Genomic DNA, 22,151 nt, shown 5'->3' with positions numbered 1-22,151 from the left:
CTAGCTTTGTGACTAACAACATGGGTTAGAGAGCTTTGGATCTTAACAAATTACTTAAGCTTTCTGAGTCTAATTTCTTTATCTTTGAAAAGAAGGAGTCAGACTGGATATGTTCTAATCTATGATCCTATAATCATTACTGGACCAAAATTTTATTAAAAACAGTGAAGTATGACTAATAACATATTTAGAAATTACTTGACTGTTTTCAAAAGAGTATTTCAATGACAAACCCTTTGCTGTAGAAAAATTGAAAGAGTCTCAGAACCTCTGGATAGAGCTAGGAATACTCTTTAGGAAGAGCTTATATAATTTCAGGAATTTCAAGAAAGGATAGAATCTTTTACAGAAAACACAGCTTCATTAAAGAGACAGAGAAAGGGAACTTCAAAGTAATTTCAGGTACAAATTAAACAAAGCTTAGTGTATGTGAACTGAGTGTTTTCTGAGAATATTTGGAGGAAATGATTAATGGCAGTTGAGAGCTCTTTTAAAAAGCTTACTATGAACTGCTAAGTAAAGTTTGAAGGAAGAATATTATTATAGCAGAATTTTGCTTCCTTGTTCACATTTACTGAACTTTAATGATGTAATGTTTTTTCCATGTGGGACTATAGATGACTGCTGGTTGTGGTGCAGGAGTCACCTGGCAATTTCACATGCAAATGGTGTTGATAGCTATTCAGAACTTTTCCATAAATGTGACATTTTGAAACCTTGTGAATGTTTAATTTTTAATATAAAAATCTCTTAATTTCCCATTGATCTTTCTGAATGATTTATATTATTCACATATTGATAATAAATAATGTTGTAGTTGGTAATGGAGTACTATGTACAACCAATGATGTTCTGCTGTTTCAGAATACACATTTTAAGGTGATATAATACCAACTATTAAAACCCTTTGTAAGAACCTATTAGTCACTTTTTGTGATTTTTAGTCTTTTGGTCTTGGGTTCTGTTTTTGATTACTTTTTGTGTTCTGGTTTGGTAAAATCGATGTGGATGTATTAGAAGAATGCAGTTCTAAATATCTTGTGTAAAAATGTGCGTTCTCTTTTTCCATTTAATGTATACTTTAGAAACTTAACTTTGCTTTCTGACACTTTTAGGTTGCCATTTGTTAGTATTAAAGTGCCTAATTTTAGCAATATTTCAAAGAGCTTAGGCCTTTCCTCTTGTTTTTGTGATTAAATAAAATAATTTATTTGATAGTTCTTCATCTTCCTCTGTTCTAGTTTTCAGAATTTGGGGATTCGCTGTGTAAAGAAAAAAGAAGTGAAAGAAGCCATTATTTCCCGAATTTCAGCAGAAATTAATCCTTTTAATGGTGAGTATATTTTACAAAGCTAATAGATGTAATGATAGGTCTGTCATTCAGCCATTGTTTTGCAAATTCTTCTTAGAAATGTATAAGAATTATAGTGGTTATGGTCTGATGAACCATATTATTTTTCTCCTGTTTTCTTTCTTTTTCTTTTTTCTTTTTTTTTTAATTTTCCTTTTAAACATTATTTTACTTGGTCATTTTCAAACATTATTCATTAGAAACAAAGATCATTTTCTTTTTCTCCCCCCCTTCCACCACCCCTCCCAATGGTGATGCATGATTCCTCTGGGTATCACATGTGTCCTTGGTTTGAACTCTTTTCCATGTTGTTAGTATTTTCATTAATATCCTCAGTCATATCCCCTCCACCCCTGTAGTCATGCTGTTGCCTTTCCTCAGTGTTTTTGCTCCCACCGTTTGTCCTCTGCTTGTGGATAGTGTTTTTTTCTCCTAGATCCCTGCAGATTGTTCAGGGACATTGCATTGACACTAATGGAGAAGTCCATTATGTTCGATTGTTCCACAGTGTATCTCCTGTTTTCTTAACCATTTTCTGTGAACTTAAAAGTTCAAAGGTAGAAAAAAGTTTAGAAAGTATCATAATAGATTGAAACTTACAACATATCTTTATGTCCTTAAAGAACATCCACAGTCTTAATGGAGACAAGATCAACATATGAATTGATAGCAAATGATAAGAGATATCATAAGTAGTAGTTAAATTATTTAATATGGACCAGAAGTATTGTAAGTCTTTAGAAGAGGTAGAGTATTGGAGACTCGATTAGTTTGATGAAGGGTTTCTGGTAGAGGAAAGATTTCAAGTGGCCCTTTAAGACCTGGTTGGATTTGTATAGATAGAGAGCAAAGAAGGAAAACACCATAAACAAAAGCTCAGGCAGGAATGAGCCTTATATTTTACAGTGAAAAGTTAATTCTATTTTGAATGGAGCAAGAGTGTTGGGGAGAATAGAAAATAAGTTTTGAGCAGGACTGGAACTTGAAAATCCAGAATACAAATTTAGACTTTATATAGTTAGAAAGTAAGTAAAGACTACATGTTTTTGACCATGAAAATGGCATGATGAATGAGGTCTTTGCAAAAATTAATCAGGGAACTATGCAGAATAGCTGGAGTTGGGGGCAGCTGGGTAGCTCAGTGGATTGAGAGCCAGGTCTAGAGATGGGAGGTCCTAGGTTCAAATCTGGCCTCAGACACTTCCCAACTGTGTGACCCTGGGCAAGTCACTTAACCCCCATTGCCTAGCCCTTACCACTCTTCTGCCTTGGAACCAATACACTGTATTGATTCTAAGACAGAAGGTAAGGGTTTAAAAAAATAATGGCTGGAGTGAGGAGAAGCTGGAGACAAGAAGCTTGCTTAGAACCTCATAATAAGTAATCTAGGAATGGGAGCCTGCCTAGGCCAGGATGATGGCAATGTGAATGGAGGACAAATCAGGGAAAATGCATAGGCCTGCATGGTCAGGATACCACCATACACCACACTCTGGACACTCATCCTTTGCATCATCTTCTGCCTGCTTCCTTTCCCTAGCACCCTTCAAGTTCAGGAACTTACACACCTGATGTCCATTTTGCTGAAATGATCTTCTGTGTAGTTTTTATTCTGAATTCTTTCATCATGTTACTTTTTGACTCATAACTGATTTCTTGCTAGTGTGACTTTCTTAGGTTGGCATTTAAGCTATGCACATCTGCTTCCAATCTCCCCACCACCCCTACCTAACCCATTAACTTGTCCCAAACCCTGTTTTCTATTTTGCTTTTTCTCAGGTTGTTTTCCTACCTGAGATGTTGTCACCACTTATAAAAGCCTTGCTCAAGGTCTGTCTCTATGAAACTTTCCTAGACATACTATGATCTCTCCCTTCTCTGAATTTACAGCACTTACTATACAGCTCATCTGTCAGACATATGTAACCTGTCTTTTAGTGTTGAATTTTTATATTAATTAAACTTTCATGTATCTCTCTTATTTCATCTGTATTATGTGTTCTTAATTCTTTGTATCTGTCATAATACTTATCAGAGTTTTGTGCATGTAATAGATGATAAATATATTTTTGATTGATTAATGGAGGAGAAAACTAAGTCAGAGATGATTCCAATTTTTTGAGCCTGGGAGCATAGGGAAGTTACTAGTGACAGAAACAAGAATTGGGATGGGAGGGGTGTTATGGGAGGGAAGATGTTTGGTTCTGGATATCAATCATAGCATTATAAAACTGGGATGAATCTTTCAGTTAAGGAGGAGACCAAGGCTTAGAGAAGCCAATTGATTGCCTCAAAGTCACAGAGTGTTGGAAATGACAGATTCAGGTTTGAAATTGTAATATAGTATAGGACTATCTTCATGTAGGTAGCATAGACATCTAGATGTGTCATTTGAGTGGCTTCTCAAAATGTATGATACATTTAGTCAATTATTTTAGTCTAAGTGAAAAGCTGAGTTTTGAGGGAAATTTTATTTGAAGGGCCATATTGCAAAAAAGTCACACTACCATGCTAACCTTTTCACAGGTTGGTTTCATTCTCTATTCTGATGGGACTTTTATAGTAGTGGTAATGATTATCATGTGATTTTGTTTTTTAAACTTCGAATAAGAGATAGAAATATTTATTTGAATCTCAAAGTTCTAAAATTTTCAAAACCACAAACATACCTTAAACTCAGTTTTTTTAATTAAAAAATTTAAGCTCAGTTTCTTGCTGTACTTATTTCCCTTCTATTTTATTTTTCCTGTAGGTAAGGTTTTCTAAAAAAAGGTTTTTGTATCACTTTCAATACAGGGAGCATTCATTAGTTCAAATTTTATCTTTAGGAAGCTTTATTTCAATAGCATTTGATAAGAGAAGAAATGGATCTTCTGTTTGTATGTTCTTATATCTATAAAAGTAACTTTATTGGTAGTCATATAAGTGAGTATAATATTTGTAGTTTGGTCAAAATCAAGATTCTTTTCAAGAATGTGATATGTGTTTTGTAGTATTAAAAAAACAGTGGTTTGGAAATAAACAGGAACAGGTACATCTCTGTTTTCCCTGTAGTCTCATGCTTTACAGATTGTCTTGTATGGACTAAGGATACTTCTTTCTATTAACCAACCTGCTGAGAGTCAAACCCTTTTGTGCAAAATCCAGAGCAAGATCTGTGTACAGTTCTGACAGGAAAAAAACAGGATTAATCAAACTTGTGCCTTCCTCACTTTAATTAGACTCCACTGGAATATAAAGTCAAAAACTCAGACAGTATTTGTAAATATGTAATGATCGGATTCTGGTAACCATTCCAATGTTACTCTTTGTTAAGCTCTTAAAGGATTACCTTGACACTGCATGTAGGATAGGAATATATAACATTGACCTAATAGTCTTTGATATTTTGGAATTTGTATCTCCATCATATGTTTCAGTTTTCTGTTTTACACATGTACTAGGCAATGACTTTGTCCGAAGGGTATATAAGCATTTTTTTTTTATAATTCCTTTTTTTGAGATAAACCTTGGCATCTGACAGGGGAGGAGTATAGTGAAGCAAGTGATTTGTATCCCAGTTCCCTATCGTCAGAGAATAGAGCCTTTTATTTTCTCCATTTAACCGGTTTAAAAACAAACAAAAACAAGCAAAAACACAAGGCTCCTCATGTAACTCAGGGCAGCATTATACTTCCCCAGTAATGGGGCTATAAAGGATAGTGCAGGATGACCTGCTAACCTTCTATATCGAAAAGAAAAAATAGAATGTTGACTATATGGTTTGGAATAAATATACTTTTAATATATTTGTTTCTGCTGACCAGCAATTTTGTTTTATGTTTTAAAACTAAAGACTTCCTTTGCATTCTTATGGTTTGTGGGTGACCCTGGGTTTGTCTCATCCCATCAAGTTAGAAAGACTTTGAGTATGATACTGGCAGTGGATGAGATGCCACATTTTAGATCAATCTAATTAAGTTCAGAGAGGCAGATCACAAGTTGGCCATAGGATAATTTTTTAGTCATAGTAGTTTATTAAGATTATCTGTTTACTAAAGTACAAAGGGATATGTGATATGATCTGCATTACTGAAAATACCTATACCAGTTGAATCATGGATTCTTATGTATTAAAGAATGTGAACCTGGAAACCAAATATCCTTGGTGTTTTGGGGGGGTTGTTATGGAAATTTCTATGATTTGGTTAAAAAAAATGCTGCTAATCAATTCTTAATTTCAGTCAATTCAATTAACAAGATCAATTTTCAATTTTATTTTAGGCTATGGTCAAGTAAGTTAATGTTCTATATTGTCTTAGCAGTTCATATAAAAATTCAGAGCTTTAATTTTAGGCAGTTTGGCCCTGTTCATTTAGACATTTCTATACAAATTGACAGATATCAATCAGCAAACTTTTATGAAATTACACCACTTCCTGATCATTTCTCTACCTTTCTGTCTGCTCTATCCTCATCTTCCTTCTACTCTAACCTCTGACTCTTTCTTCTAGGTCTTTTCCCTACTCCCCTTCACTGCCCTCTTTAGCAATCTGACCAGCGGTTGCTACATAAAGTTTTTCCTTTGTGGTTTGTAACTTGAGAAGGAGAAAGGATTCTGAGGAAAATGGGTGATAAATGAAGACTCACAGACAAGTTAATTAATATAGGGAGCGGTGCTTGCTCCTGATAATGTTTCCCTTGAAAACTAATAAAATGAAAACATGAGAAATAAGAGAACACATGGAAGTAAGAATTCTGAGATAGACAGCCCATGGCCACGAGTGGTGCTAGGAAAGATAAAAAGCGATAGAAGGAAGAACTCCAAGGTTGCAGGAATCAAGAGGAAGAGTAGCACCCCTCACCCCAGAATTTATTGTGGATTGAGAGGTGATCAATGAAAAATAACATAGCACGTAGGTCTTAACATTGGTTGAATAGACAATGACAAGATCAGAGGAGGTGGAGATTCACCTGACATGCACTTTTCAGAGGAATGAGGTTTGACAAGGTGAGGGCTAAGCCTTTGTGGCTTAGGCTCAGGAATTCTCCTGCCTTTAGAACTGTCTATACATTGATCATTAACTGATCTGATCAGGTATTTAATACATCAATCATACTTCCCAGTTGCTTATATGTCTGGAATGCTACATCCTCCCATAGATGAATGCTTACTTTACCTTGCCTCCAAGTCACTTTGTAGCAGTCTATACACTATACCTTCCGTTCTTGAGCCTTCATACTCATCTCCCTCTTCTAAGACTCTGTTCCTGGGTTCCTTCCTTTTCTTTCCCTTTCTTTCCCATCCCCAAGAGGTTAGTGTCATATATAGTCAGTAAGAAGAAATTGAATTAATTTAAATCTTTTCTTATAATGTTTATAAAATATATCAATGTACAAGTACCCATTCTGTCCATCTTGTTTTACATCAATGAAATTTGGCATTCTGAGAATTTTTTAAAGCTTATGCCTAAAGAGCTAAGTTTCTTAAATTGGTTTTTAATTTACATTTTCAATTTCAACAAGAATGGCATAGTGATAAATTATAAAAAGTTCATTTCTTTCCTTCCCATAATCTATTACCATTTGTGTATAACGCTTGTGAGTAAAGAATTTCTGTATTATTTGGGTTCTAAAGACATGTCTTAAACTTTTCATTTAAAAAAGGAGAACATAAATGTTTCATCATATTCTGTTGATCAAGTATGAAGTACAATGTAAAAATAGTTTAAGAGGAATTGGCTGGATGCACGCTTCCTCTTTCATGATAGTTTATAGATTTCTTTAATGTACTTATAAGGACTTGGTAACAAAATAGGTGAGAACTTTGGGTTAACCTGCTTTCAGTGTAGATTATCTAAAGGCTGATTTTGTGTGGCAACTACAACTTTTAAGTTACTTGAATTAATGCAGGTTTGTTGAATAAAGAATGTAAAAGTTTTGAAAGGCTGGAAATTATTAAAGAAGCTAAACCAAATTACTAATCCTACCTTCTGTTTTGTCTACTTAAGGAGTGGAGTAAGGTATGGATCCGTGCCACTCTGGCAGCCACCTTGATTGGCTGTCTATTGTTTATAGAATAAAATACTAATTCCTTAACTTAATGCTGAAATACCCTCCACAGTCTGACTAGCCTGCCATCGAGTATGGCCCAAGGGAAGGACTTTTGACTGCAGATCAAGAGGTTCAAATCCAGGTAACCCCTTCAACCTGGTTTCTTTTTTATGAGACAAGAGGTCCAATGGAAAGAGTTCTGCGTTAAAATGGCTGCTTTTGCATGTTTGAGCTCAGAGCTTCTCTGGGCCTCCATGTTCACATCTGTAAGATGAAGAAGTTGGATAGCATCATCATCACCGCTAACATTTATATAGATCGTCTTTTGTGCCAGGCACTGTGTTAAAGTAAGCACTTTACAATTATTATTTCCTTTGGGCCTCACAGCAACCCTGGGAGATAGGTGCTATTATTATTCAAACTTTACAGATGAGGGAGCTGAAGCAGGAGGAGGTTAAGTGACTCATTCAGGGTCACTCAGTCCGGAAATGCTAGATTTGGACTCAGGATTTCCTGATTCCAGACCCTGTTGCTATTATACAGGACAGCTGAAGGCTCTGTTAGTTATGAAATTCTGTGATATTTCCAACTTCATTTCACATTCCATTCCATGCAGCCTGTGGGTGTAGTCAATACCCAGTTACCCATTGTTTTCTCAGTTCATCACAAAAGCTCAGACTTCCATGGATATGTGCCAGTTGTGACCCATGTATTGAATGCTCTCCATTGTTGCAGCCTGTCAATGCTTCTTCTCTTCTTTGAAGTCTTTATTCAAGTTCTTTCTGTGAAACTTGCCTGCTAAGTGTTTTCAATCCTTTTTCTTAGAATATTTTATTACATTTCTCCTTTGCCCCAGTCACACTTCTCTGTGAGCTTCTGTTTTTGTCCCAGTAGACAGTAAGTTTCTTGTGGGCAAAGATTGTTATTTTTCATCTTTTTATTCCCAGGGTCTAACTTTGTGCCTTTTTCATGAAAAGTGTTTGGAATGTTACTTCTTGCAGGGAAGATCTTTGGCAAAACCTTTCCACATAACAGCTCTGGGAGACATTTGACAGGGGAGGAAACTGAAAGCTCATAGAAATTTTGTCTTTTTTAGGACCACACAACTAGGGGATGGGAGAAACCAAATTTCCATGTACTGTTACTGTACTGATTTTTAACATTCTTTGTCATTATGCTTTTATAAACTTTAGATTAACATGTCACAAGTTTTACATATATATGCAAATAGACATGCAAAAATACATGTAGTTATATATATTAACAGTATATATATAACATTTTCTGTGTGATTTTTGTGTGCGTGTATGTCACATATACATAACACACAAACATTCCTCTAAGTTAAACTTGTCTCTTTAATGGTATATAGCCTACCTGCTTTACTATTTCTTCTTGGCAAGGATTTTTCTCCTCTTCTTTCTCTTATCATAGTTTCATGCTCAACCTTCAGTTTTCAAAATGTATTAAAAGAACTGGTACATTGAATGATACCCTGGAAAAATGACTAGGTTTGGAATCAGAGGAACAGGTTGAAATCATAGTATTGATATTTAATGACCATTGTGACCATGAACAAGCCAAGGGAAACTCTCTAGTAGTTCCTCTTCCTTATTTGTAAATTAAGGTGTGGGGCTCAACTCCTTTTTAGATGTAGATCAATGAATCTGTGATCTTTTAAATAATTCATGCTTGGCTGCTGGGTTTTGCATCAACAATATGTATAGGCAGCTAACAGAAATATATGATAAAAAACTATTCTCCAATAGAGAAATGGTCATTGGATATAAATAAAGTTCTCAAGGAAATTACATATGATTAACAGTAATGTGAAAGAATCAATCAATAAACATTTACTAAGTGCCTACTATGTGCCAGGCACAGTGCCAAGTGCTGAGGTTACAGAAAGAGGCAAAATATGGTCCTTGGTCTCAAAGAGGGCAGCCAACTAATGAAAGAGGCAACATGCAAACAAATATATATAGATATGCCAAGCTAAATACAGGAAAACAGGAGAAAATTAATAGAGGAAAAGTACTGGAATCAGGGAGAGTTGAGGAAGGCTACCTGTAGAGGATGAGATTTTGACTGCGACTTAAAGGAAATGAGTCATTGGAGTGGAGGAAGGAGAGCATTCCAGGCATGGGAGACATTCAGGAAGAATGCCCAGAACCTAGAGATGCAGTGTTTTGTTTGGCCAGGAGGAGTGTCACTGAATCAAATAGTACATGGTGGGAAAAGTAAGAAGGAGCAAGTTTCCAAAGGGCTTTGAATGCTTAACAGAGCAAATACTATCTTTTGTGTTTGCTCCTAAAGGCAATAGGAAATCACTGGAATTCATTGACTAGGAAGCTGACATGATTTAGGACTATGACATTAGTGTCTGATAGAAGTGGGGTGATAGCCCAGGTATGAGGTGATGAGAGGTTACAGTAGAATGGTGGCAGTGTCAGAGAGAAGGGGAGGTTCCATATCACTAATAAGAAGAGAAATGAAAATCAGAGCAACTCAGTAGTTTCACCTCACACCCAGGAAATTGGAGAAGATGATAAAAGATTGGAATAGTTAGTGTTGCACAAATTGTGGTAATTTATTGTTCAGTTGTTTAAGTCATGTCCAACACTTCATGATCACATTTGGAGTTTTCTTGGCAAAGATCCTGGAGTGGTTTGCCATTTCCTTCTCCAATTCATTTTACAGATGAGAAACCAAGGCAAACAGGGTTAAGTGACTTTCCCAGGACCAAACAAACTGCCCTGGGAAGACAGACACAATAATGCCATGATGATAGAACTGTGAATTAGTATAGCTGTTCTGGAAAACAGTTTAGAATTATGCAAATAAAGGGACTAAAATACATACCTTTTGACCCAGAGATTCTACTGCTGCTAGACATCTACTCCAAAGAGCTCACTGGCAATTTTTCTCATCTTCTAATTAGGATAAATAACTAATGTTAACAAACCTATAAAGTGAAACAGTAGAAAAGGGGATAGAGGTTTCTGTTATCTAACTTTTTGTTCAGATTTTAAGATAAAATTTAAGACTATATTATAAGGCAATGAAGTGTGGGTGATTAATATTTATTTTTGTGGAAAGATTGGATATGTTTATATCATGTCATAAGCTTATATCAAATTTATATTTTGGATTATTTTACAGAAAAGTCCTATAGTCTCTAAAATACTTATTACTAAACTTTTTTGGGAAAAAAGTAGATGCTCATCAGTTGACTGGGACTTATCACCATGCTGTAAGAAATGATATAGATGATGAATGCAGAGAAGCATGGAAAGACATGAAGTTTAAAAGGGGAAGTAAAAATAAGCAAGGCCAGGAAAATAGTCTACATTGTGACAGCAATGACATAAATAGAAAGGCCAATAACCACAAAACAATTGAAAATGAATGTTGAGAAATTATAAAGAATAAGCTGGTCCCAAAGAAGAGATATGGGAAGATCCCTCTCTTCATTTTCCCCTGCATCTGTTGCTTCTTTGTTGAGGTGGTGGGATATTGCATAGAATGTCAAATTTTGTATTGATCCATTTTGCTGAATTTTTTCACCCTCTTCTACCTCTTTTTCGCCAGATGATGGTAATATCAATAAAAATCTACCAATTTACTCATGCCTGGTATTGTACAGGACCCTTGATATTATTGCATAAGACTATTACCTTCTTTTCCAAGAAATATAGCCTTTAAGTCATATTTAAAAATCACTTTCTGTGTTTGTACTAAATTATTCTCTGAAAGTCTCTAGTAGTTAGTTATTCTTCAATCAACTATACCTATTCTCTTTTTGGCATAAGGCTGTGAAATAAATTGAATAGTCCAAGTCTTGAGTGATATATTAACTTTAAGTTATTTTTTGTGCATTGTGAATTTATTAGTATTAATCAAAAGCAATATCTCTAAGATCATAAATTGCAGGGTAAATGCTAATCTGTTTTGGAAGAGGAAGTTTCCTCACGGGGAGCTTCCTAAAACTATGTAATCACAGATCAGGTCCAAAACCAAAATTAAATGCCTACTATGTTTAAGGCACTCTTGTTAGGCAGTCAGCTAACAAGCATTTATTTAAGTGGGTGCCATGTACTAGGAATTGGAAATACAAAACCAGAAATGAAATAACTCCAGCCCTCTCAGAGGGAGATTTATTAGGGAAACAATATAACCCTATAAATGTATAGAAAACATATACAAGGTAATTTTGCATTATGAGAGAGAAAGAAAACAATGTATAAAGAAATCCTATCCTTAGGAAGTATATTATGTAGTTAAAGAGATGATGATCATAATGTATAATTAACAGTACTTACTAGTATATGATAAATGGCACAGAAAATGATAGTGATAGAAATGCAGAAGGAGAAGCTATGCTGTATTGGGGAGGAGCCACGAATGTCTTACAAAGTAGGGAGTTTTGAACAGGATCTTTAAACAATAATATTTTAAAAAGGTGGAAAGGAGAAGACAACTTTTCAAAAGAATCATAGGCAAGAATATGTACGATCTACCTAAGGGACTAATGTAGATAGAAACTAAAAAATTTGACTTGAGTTAAATGGCACCTCACCATCCCTCACCAAACTCCAGGAGTGCCCTCTTATCTCTAAAATCAAACAAAAACTCCCCCTCTTTGTCACTAGAGATTTTCTCAATCCAGTCCCTGCTTCTTCCCAGTTTTTTAAAACCCTTCTACTGTCCCTCTATGAACTCTACAATTCAGCCATCCCAGCCTGTTGACTGCTTTTCACCCATGATGCTCCATCTCTCTTCTTTGAACCTTTGCCCTGACTGTCCCCTATTCCTGGAATGTTTACTCTTCTCACTTCAGCTTCTTACAAGACTGGCTTCCATTTAAATTCAAAGATTACTATGAGAACCCTTTTCTAGCTATTCAAGTGCAGCCAATACTTTCTTTTCTATAGTTACCTCCAGGGTACCTTGTAGGTCTCTTGTGTATACTTATTTATTTATTTATTATTATTATTTTTAACCCTTACCTTCCGTCTTGGAATCGATACTGGGTATTGGTTCTAAGGCAGAAGAGTGGTAAGGGCTAGGCAATGGGGGTCAAGTGACTTGCCCAGGGTCACACAACTAGGAAGTGTCTGAGGCCAGATTTGAACCCAGGACCTCCTATCTCTGGGCCTGGCTCTCAATCCACTGAGCCATTCAACTGCCCCCATGTATGCCTATTTATATGCATTTGTCTCCCCATAGAATGGAAGCTCCTTGAAGGCAGGAAAAAAATATATATATATACTGTAATATATAATACAATATATATAAATATGTGTTAAAAATACTTATATTTTTATCTTAAGTGCCACAATACCCATGTTATGTACAAGACTAACACTTAGTAAACCTCTAATAAAAGTTTGTTGACTGATTGTAGAGTAGTGAGAAAACAATTTAAAGAGGGAGCTTGGAACCACATTGTGGAGGGCCATGGTAAAGAGATTGGGTTTTATCACATAGACAAAGCCATTCAAGGTTTTTGAGCAGGGGAACGATATGTTAAAAGTGGTGTTTCGTTAACTTTATGGTCCTAGGCTATGATGTTGAGGGGTCCATTTGTTGCTAACTTGATGTAGAAAGAAAAGGAGCCTTCCATGTTTTGATTAAAGCCTAAAAACGTGAAAAGGGCAATGGAGCCAGAAAGGTATTATTAGTCTGAAGAGTTATCAGCTACTAAGTTTCATAGCATAATTTTTTGTGAAGAACAAAAACTACTCTTACATTTCCTCACTCTCTAATTAGAATGAAAAACTAGCATTAAGCTGCCTCCAAAGTGAAAAGGCAGAAAAAGGGATAGAGGTCTCTGGCATTTAACTTTTTGTTCTGATTTTGAGATCAAATTTAAGACTATTATAAGTAAAAAAGGTGTAGATCTATTTATTGTAATATGTAATATCTATTTACTTTTGTGGAAAGATTGGCTATGTTTATATTATATTATAGATTGTTATCAGATATGCCAATATTTTGCATAAATAGATACATTTGCACAATCATCTATCTAATGCCCAAGTCAATTTATTCATATTGTTCAGTGTCTCATTCAAAAGGTATTTGAAATTATATTTTCTGCATGTCATTACATATTAAAATATTGTTAACATTTTAATGAGTAGGCATTCTCATCACCCACATGTTTATGGGACATAAGTGCAGTACTTTGATGCAGGTATGAATATTGTTTTGACCTTTAGTTGTTCAGTTGTGCGAACTCCTGGTGAAGCACGCTTCAGGTGCTTTCTAAATCTGATGAAGAGTTAGGTAGGGTTGATTTAAGAATAAGAAGCATTATCGTGATGTTGCATAGAAATTCGTAAATGTTATTATGATGAATATCACTTCAATGGAAACCTTAATCTAAAACAATCAGAGTTACTTTAATAAGGCAATCTGTAACATACAAAGTTAGGAAATCTTCTTTTAATGGTATATTCAGGGATTTATATACACACACATATACCTTCAATTTAAGTACACTTTGGGACAATGAATTTTAAAAAGCAATGTGAGAATGTATTTCCTTAAGGATTAAAAAACCTAAGAGTCAGAATTTTAGTAATTTATATGATAATGGACATGCTGTAAGGGTAAAAAAAAAGGCAGAAATATTTCTGATAGGAACAGTTTCTTCAAAATATAAATTTCAAAATATTTTAAGTGATTATCAAGATTTTGCTATTTCCATACAGGTACCAAAATGTTAGCCTAATTTTTTTTGACTCTAGGAATTTTTTTGAGTCTAAATTTTTATATATGCATAAAGTTTCATTTTAAATTTTGATGATTTTCCCTTACATGTGTAAACTAAATTTTCTTTAACCATCTGTACATTACCTCTCAAAACACATGCTCTTAATTCCTGTATGTTCTTTGTGACCTTGGGCCAGTCACTTAATCTCTGTTTGCCTCAGTTTCCTCAGTTGTAACATGGAGATCATAATAACACCTACACCCTCCAGGGTTATTGTGAGAATCAAATAAGATGATATTTGTAAAGCACTTAGCACAGTGCACATAGAAGGTGCCATATAAGTTTTTCCTTTTGTATGCTGCTATTTCTTAATTCTCAGGATACAATATAATTATTTAACCATAGGGTCATAGATTTAGAGCTGGAAAGTAATGGAGAGGGGACAACCTAAATCCCTTTGCAGCTAAGGCTCAGATATGTTAAATTCCCAAGGTCACATATTGTCAGGGACAGGATTTAAACCCATGCCCTCTGGTTCCAAATTCATTCTAAGGTGCCATATTACCTCACTAGTTCATTTTTTAAAAAAACTCATATTACTAATAAATTAAAGTGAATCACTTTATCAGTTCTTTATATGATTTTCCCAAGGTCATCATTGGATTTCCCAAGGTCATCTGCAGAATTAAGATTCTGACACAGGTCCCCTGATTCTAAATCTAGCATTCTTTTCATTGCACTATATTGCAGTAATGTCATAGTCTGCAGTGTATTGCATAGATCCATTTGCTCAGCATCATTTATATTACTGATGCCAATTTTAAAATTCTCTTCTATTATTCTTCCTAGATGGGAAAGGTTCAGTCTCTTTTTCCACTTTTTAAAAATGTCTAGTTACAGAATCCATGATCGAAAATACTTAAATGAAAAATGATTGATCAGAGGCAGAATTAGATTAAAATTAAAATTGTGCCATTCATTTTTTTAAAAACACAAAGCCTCTTTCAAAGTTAGTTAGGTGGAATTATGGGAGGAAAGAATTTGTACTTTTACAAATTTTTTATGTTTATTCTAAGTCTCCTTAAAATAATTTTGTTATATAGTTCCAGAACAACAGCTACTCAACATTGAAGACTGTGATCTCAATGTAGTAAGACTCTGTTTTCAAGTTTTCCTTCTTGATGAACATGGCAATTTAACATCAGCTCTTCCTCCTGTTGTCTCCAACCCAATTTATGATAATCGTAAGTATGAATTTTCTACCTAGTGTTTATGGCTTTAACTTGTTTTCTTAAAGTTTAATTTGGAATTGCAGTGACATTTTAATAATTTGAATTAGTTCTAGATGAGTATATGTGTTACACCAAATTAGATTTTACTAGTGGGTGGGAGTAGAAATCAATTATTTTTACCCTTATCTTTTGTTTCATCAACTGAAAATGAGGGCATTGTTTGGTGTTACTGAGAACTCTGAGGATGTTCTGGGAGCTATCTTAATGATTTCTACCTATAGCATCTCAAACAGATGGCAATCTATTGTGGTTTTGAAGTTCTTTAAGAATAAGTTCCTATGGGGGCAGCTGGGTAGCTCAGTGGATTGAGAGCCAGGCCTAGAGACGGGAGGTCCTAGGTTCAAATCCGGCCTCAGCCACTTCCTAGCTGTGTGACCCTGGGCAAGTCACTTGACCCCCATTGCCTACCCTTACCACTCTTCTGCCTTGGAGCCAATACACAGTATTGACTCCAAGACGGAAGGTAAGGGTTTAAAAAAAAAAAAAGAATAAGTTCCTATAATAGGTCTTGATCAATGACACATGTAAAACCCAGTGGAATTGCATGTCGGCTATGGGGGGGGGGGGGATGAGGGGAGGGAAAGAACATGAATCTTGTAACCATGGAAAAATATTCTAAATTAATTAATTAAAAAAATTTCCCAAATTAAAAAAGAATAAGTTCCTATAATCTTCATTGATTGTCTGTCACAATATTTAATGATTCTTTCTATTGAAGGTATCAGTGCCTATTGACTTATATGTCTATTTCCTCTGCTCTATAAGAGCATAAAAATAAAATAGCAGAATTACAAAGGAAACATTCCACTGAAATGTCAAAATATCAAACAAAAAATAGTTAAGTTCATAGCCCCAAGGTTAAGAGCCCTGGTTTTAACTTAACCTTATATCATGTAAATTCAAGGTCCTTTACCTATAGTAAACACACTCTAGTTTGTCAGTGTCTTTCTTAGAATGTAGATGTATATAAAACTATATATACTACCAACAATGACATGTAGGAAATGGCATTAAAGATTTATTTCATCCAGGAAATAAAGAATTGGAAAAGAAAGGCTGATCTTATAAAGGAGTTGAGGTAACAAACAGATGGATGGCCCAAGTTCTGCATTGGCATTCCTGAAATGTTAATAGACTTAGAGAGTGATGTCCACCCTTTTGGGTTGATCCTCTGTAAAGCATTTATGAGTAGAGAGATCAGACACACAGGATGAGAGACTGTAGATGAGTTATAATTTTTGTGGTTGAGGAAGTAATCATTTAACCATTTTTATAAGATCACAGATCATTGAAATATTATCTTCTAGTAAAGTAGAGATTCATTTATTAAACACCTGCTACTAGTTAGTATGCTTTGAATACAATGAAAAAACAGCATGACCCTTGTCTTGTAAAGTTTACAATTTACTAGAGGAGATAGAATAAGTACAGAATTAAGTTTGATGACAAGAAAAAATTTAATCGAGCAAAGGAAAGATCTAAAGTGCTCTAGGAAAATTTGATGGATGAGAGGTCAGTTTACCTGGGGAGACATAAGGGAAGGATTAATGGAAGAGATAGTATTTGACCTGGCCCTTGAAAAAAGATGAGGTTTCTACATAAATTCTAGCTGAATGTTAGATCCTTGAGGGCAAGAGCTATAGTTCCTTTTTCTGTTTGTATTCCCATCTTGTAACACAGTACCTGGTACTTCATAGGCATTTAATAATGTTTGTTGGATTAAATCAGATTTGTTGATTTCAACAGGAAGAGAGGAATAAGAAGTTTATTCTTGGCAAGGATCCATACCCCCCTGAATTTATGGAAAGAAAAGAGGATAATAAATAGCTTAGTTTAGCTAGATTATAGTGTGAATATGGCTAGAAAATTTAATTGGAGCCATATTGCAAAGGGCTTTAAATTTAGGGTGAGGATAGATTTTATTCTAGATATAAAAGGGGTCCAGAAGAATAACATAAAATCATGGTCAGATATGTGCATTAGAAAAATTATTTTGGCAAATGTGTGAAGGATAGGTTGGAGAAGGGAGAAATTGGAAGCAAGGTGGTGGCTTGGCATGGGGGAGAATAGGCAGATCCTAGAGAGATTGTGAAGGTAGAACTGGCAGAACTTGGAAACTTCTTGGCTCTATGGAATAATGGAAATGGAAAAAACAGAGAGGATTCAAGTCTGGAAATTGTGTGATGAGAAATAGTATGATATCATCAACAGACTTAGGGAAGTTAGAAGGAGAAGAAGTGGGTAAAAGATGATGTGATCATTCATGGACTTTTTTGGGTTTGGGTTGCCAGCCAAATATCCAGGTAGAGATGTGCCCTGCAAATGTAGTCTTCACTGTGTTCAGTGACAGGGAGACTACATTTAGTAGTTATTTTCTAGAGGTGATCATTGAAGTCACAGGCCTAGAAGAGCACAGTCACTTAGCAAAGGACACTGACCACACAGAATTTGAGACATAGGAAGATGAAGAGAAAGTGGTTTGATAGATGTTGCAAGATAAACATTCAGAAAGGAGAGAAACATCAGATGCTGCAGAAATGTAAATGAAGATGAAGGCTAAAGAAAAAGCTTTGGCAGTGAAGTCATTGGTGAATTTGGTGCCTGCAATTTCAGTAGAGTAGTTGGAGAGTCCTTTTAGTTGATTGCATGGTATTGAGGAGAGTATAAGATGCAGGGGAAGGCTCTTTTTCATATGGAAGGTCTGAGCTTTTTTATAGTCAGCAGGGAAAGAACTGTAGAAGAGAGGGAGGATAAGAGGGGGAAAGAGATATGGAGGGTTTAATATTGGCTAGGCGAAGGGACATCTATCAGCTGAGACTTGAGCCTGTGCTCAAGAAACAAAGAAAGTTTGAGATACAGAAAGTGAGTTCACAGCAGGTGGCTTCCAAGGTCTCTCAACTTTGCTGTGAGGAGCCTTTCCTAATTCCCTTTAATTTTAGTAGTGCTTTCCTGCCCAGATTTTATCCTAAACTTATTTTGTTTCTAGTTTGTATGTTGACTTCCCCATTAGAATGTGAGTTTCTTGTTACTTTTGTATGCCTAGTGTTTAACACAGTGCTGCCTGGCACATAAGAGGTCCTTAATAAATGCTTGTTGATTTGCATTGAATGACATGCAAAAGAATGAATCAAAAAGCATTTATTAATATTAGTATAATAATATCAATATCAATAACAATTAATATTAATTATAATTAACTAAATAATATTAATTAATAATAAAATTAATTAGTTGTTTAGTGCTGGGATGCACATTTGAACTTAAGGGGTTTACATTTGAATAGGGATAGGCACATACATGTAGCAATAGTGACTGGGGAAAGGGGCATTTTGGTTCAAAATGCTATTATAAGATTGGTCAGAGTTGATTTTAATAGGGTTCTAGAACTGAGGCAATGGCAGAGGAAAGAGGGTATGCGGGTGGCAGGAAGGCTGCCAGCAGAGAATAGGAGAAGGTCTAAGAAGGAGAATAGGAAGTAAGGTCTAAAGTGAAGTGTGGTTGGATTCTCTTCAAAACAATGAGCCAGGTGAGAGACTGGCCAAAAAGAACAGTGGACCAGGGCAGAGTTTGGGGAAATGAAAAGCTTAAATAAGCTCAAGTAGAAAGGCAAGATTATTTCCTTAGGGAAAGAAGGTGTAGGGATTTGAGGACAAAGTTTAGAGGAGATACTGTGGGGAGTGCAACAGAAAGTTAGAGGCAAATAAAAGGGAAAAGCATTTATTTATTAAGCACCTACTATATGCCAGGCACTACTCTAAGTTCTTTACAGATATCTTATTTGATTCTTATAACAACCTTGGGAGGTAGGTGCTGTTACTGAGGCAGAGGTTAAGTGACTTGCTCAGGGTCATACAGCTGTTGGTAAGTGTCTGAGAATCCAGAAACGAATTCAGGTCTTCCTTACTTCAGGCTGTACTACTTAGCTCTCTCTGGAATCTAACTCTAAGTCTTAAAAAGATTCTAAAGTAATCTAAAAAGGTTTGCTATGTAGTGGTAAATGCCTCACTGAAGTTAGATGGCATAAATATGTAGTGGGCTCAGTCAACATAGTTTTGTGATTTCCTCCAGCAGCATTGATGTTTGGGAATAGGAGAAAAGTTCAATGGTTGGGTGATCCAGGGTTGGGATGGCATAGTAACAATAGAAGAACCTAAGGGAAGAGTTTTAAGAGTGGATGATGGCACCATATTAAAATGGCTAGCTCCAAGGTGAAGACTCTGAAGGAAGGACATTGATGGTAGCAGAAGAGAATGGGGCAGGATCTAGAGATCAGCAGTCCTGACGTGCACAGAGCAGGCCCAGGAGGAGAGGCAGGAAAAGTGCAAGGACAGGAGATTGGAACCAGAGAAAACCTTGGGATTTATGAACTTGGAGGTAGGACAGATGGAGTTACTGATGATGTTACAAGGCTGACATCCTGGGACTTAAGGAAGTCGGAAGATGTTAGAAAAATTGTCATTATGAATACTGAAGTCACCAGGGAGTTCTGATGGAAAAAAATCATTGAGGAACGTAGGAGCATGACCTTGGAAGTCAGGAGATGATTGATTGATTCTTTCATTCATTCCACAAGCATTTATTAAGTACCTGGAGCCTAGAAACAGCTAAGATTTGGTGATAAAAAGACAAAAATGAAACAACCATTACATTCTTTGGGGGAGGGGGAAGACAACAAATACATAGACAAATTAAGACAAAACACATTCAAAGTAGAGATAGAAATTTCCAGAAGGGATAATACTGGCAGCTGGGGATAAGGCTTCCCATATTAGTTGGCAGGAGAGTGTGCAGTTCAGTTGTAGAATGGAGCTAAGAGGAGGGGTACCCTGTTCAAAAGCAATGGAATTTTTTGTTTGGAGAAGAGCAAGTAGGATATTTTGGCTGCACTACAGAACATATAAAAGAAGAATAGTAGGAAATACACATGGAAAAATAGGCTGTAGCCAGCTGATGAAAGGCCTTAAAAAACAAAAGGAGGGGCTTGTATTTTGGTTTCTGTTGATGGAAGTGACTTGAAGACTGAATATATATGATTATTAAACTGCAAAATTACTTTATGTTGGGGTCATGTGAGCACTATAAGAATGATAGTACTTCATGGTCATGGTGGCATGTTTAAGTCATTTATAGATGTCTTGGGGATAAATCAGGCCTATCATCCAGACTTCTCTGTCTGCCATTCTCACTCTTGTCCATATGTCCTTGGAAGGTCTTTTACTCAAACTGATGATAATCATATAAAATTTTTCCCTTAGATCTTCTCAAGACATTGAAAGGTGGATATGCTTGTTATTCTAAATTAAATAAATGTTATCATTAGTTCAGAAGTAATAATAATGTTTTGGTTTCAACTGTCTTTTTTATATTCGTGACATACATATTATATTGGAAAGAAGCCCCTGTTTTTGTATTATTTTAATGTTTCTGATCACACTGTGCTATGCTAAATTATGCTATTAAGGAAGTAAAATTCAATTTTGTAGGTCAATGATGATAAAAGTACAGAATTCATTCATAGGTTTGCTTTTAAAAAGATAGAATTTGTATAACTGCAACAAATTGAGAGATTGCCCGTAATTTCTTAGGACAAATTGATTGGATTAAAACTTCATTTGTAAGCACTAAATAAAAATAAGACAACAATCTAGGTTCAGGTTTTATATAATTTTCTCTATGGCATATAAGAAATTTTCTAAATAGTTTATTATGAATTTTACTTGAAATTATCTTATCTTTATTAAATATACATTTGAATTGATGTCATTGCTTCCTAAGCAAGAGAAGCATGTACGTATTGTGGGGGAAGTTCAGCTTTATTTTATCTTATTCTGGGTTTTTATGTGGGTGACTTAGGGTATTTAGAGTCTTCCTCCATTACACTTTATCTATGACATAAATAAATATGTTATCTGCTTTCAACCACAAGTTCAGTTGTGTTACTGATTTTGAGTTTTAGTCAGCCAAAGTCACCCCTTTCATATTTTTGATTCAAGTTATTCCCCAAAGGTAGACTAAGCAAAGATCCTCTTGTTAAAGAATATATATTTCAGTAGTTTTTTTTTTCCTTTCATTTTAAAACCTAATATGTGAGATAAACTGTATTGATCTCCTTTACAAAAAGACCATTCCTGGTTCTCTTTCAATTCTTTGATGACTAGAATTTGAACTAAAGATTGTGGAAAGTAGAGAGAGTAATTTAACGGCAAAGATAAATGTTTGTTTTTTTAAAATTTATGTATTATATGCCAAATAATATAAGAATTTAAACACAAGACTAAAAATGAGCAGGTGATCAATTATAATTTTGATGTTGGAGATAAGAGTGGGAGATCTGGTGACAGTCAACACATATCTAGCATGAAAAGGAAGGAATAGGAAATGAACTTTTGGTTACAGGAAGAAAGACAATGAGGTCTAGTATTATACACATTATGATAATAGAGATTTTATTTGCAACAAGAAGAGTTAAATTAAGTATCAAATGTCAGTAGGGAATGGTTCTACATAAAAATTATGCAAATAAAAATCTACTTGTCACAAATTGTTAATTATTTTTACTAAGACTTTCCTAATTCATGTAGAACAAGCATAGTATTCAATAAATTAGAGAAAAATTTCAGCACCCTGTGACAGTATAATATTTGAAATAGGGATCATATTTTCTTTGGCTTTCTAATTATTTTAATTTACTTCTTCTGTATTTTATTCTCCAGTTTTAAAAAAAATGATATGAATGGGTTGATATGTTTCATAA

At 35.1% G+C, this 22,151-nt stretch overlaps 1 protein-coding gene across 2 annotated transcripts in view; it reads left to right on the top strand.

Annotated features, from left to right (window-relative positions):
* The window catches only part of REL (REL proto-oncogene, NF-kB subunit), a 62,652-nt gene that overhangs the window by 21,157 nt on the left and 19,344 nt on the right, over positions 1–22,151 (top strand). For both annotated transcript variants that reach the window (XM_003339728.4, XM_016428156.2), the window contains exons 4-5: positions 1,242–1,333; positions 15,209–15,349. In XM_003339728.4, coding sequence (XP_003339776.1) covers positions 1,242–1,333; positions 15,209–15,349 — 233 coding nt within the window. The remainder of the gene's footprint in view (positions 1–1,241; positions 1,334–15,208; positions 15,350–22,151) is intronic.

Source organism: Monodelphis domestica, chromosome 1 (genome assembly GCF_027887165.1).
Source record: "Monodelphis domestica isolate mMonDom1 chromosome 1, mMonDom1.pri, whole genome shotgun sequence".
Taxonomy (NCBI): Eukaryota; Metazoa; Chordata; class Mammalia; order Didelphimorphia; family Didelphidae; genus Monodelphis; species Monodelphis domestica.
Note: the sequence above shows the minus strand (reverse complement) of the source record. Positions and strands in the feature narration are given on the sequence as shown.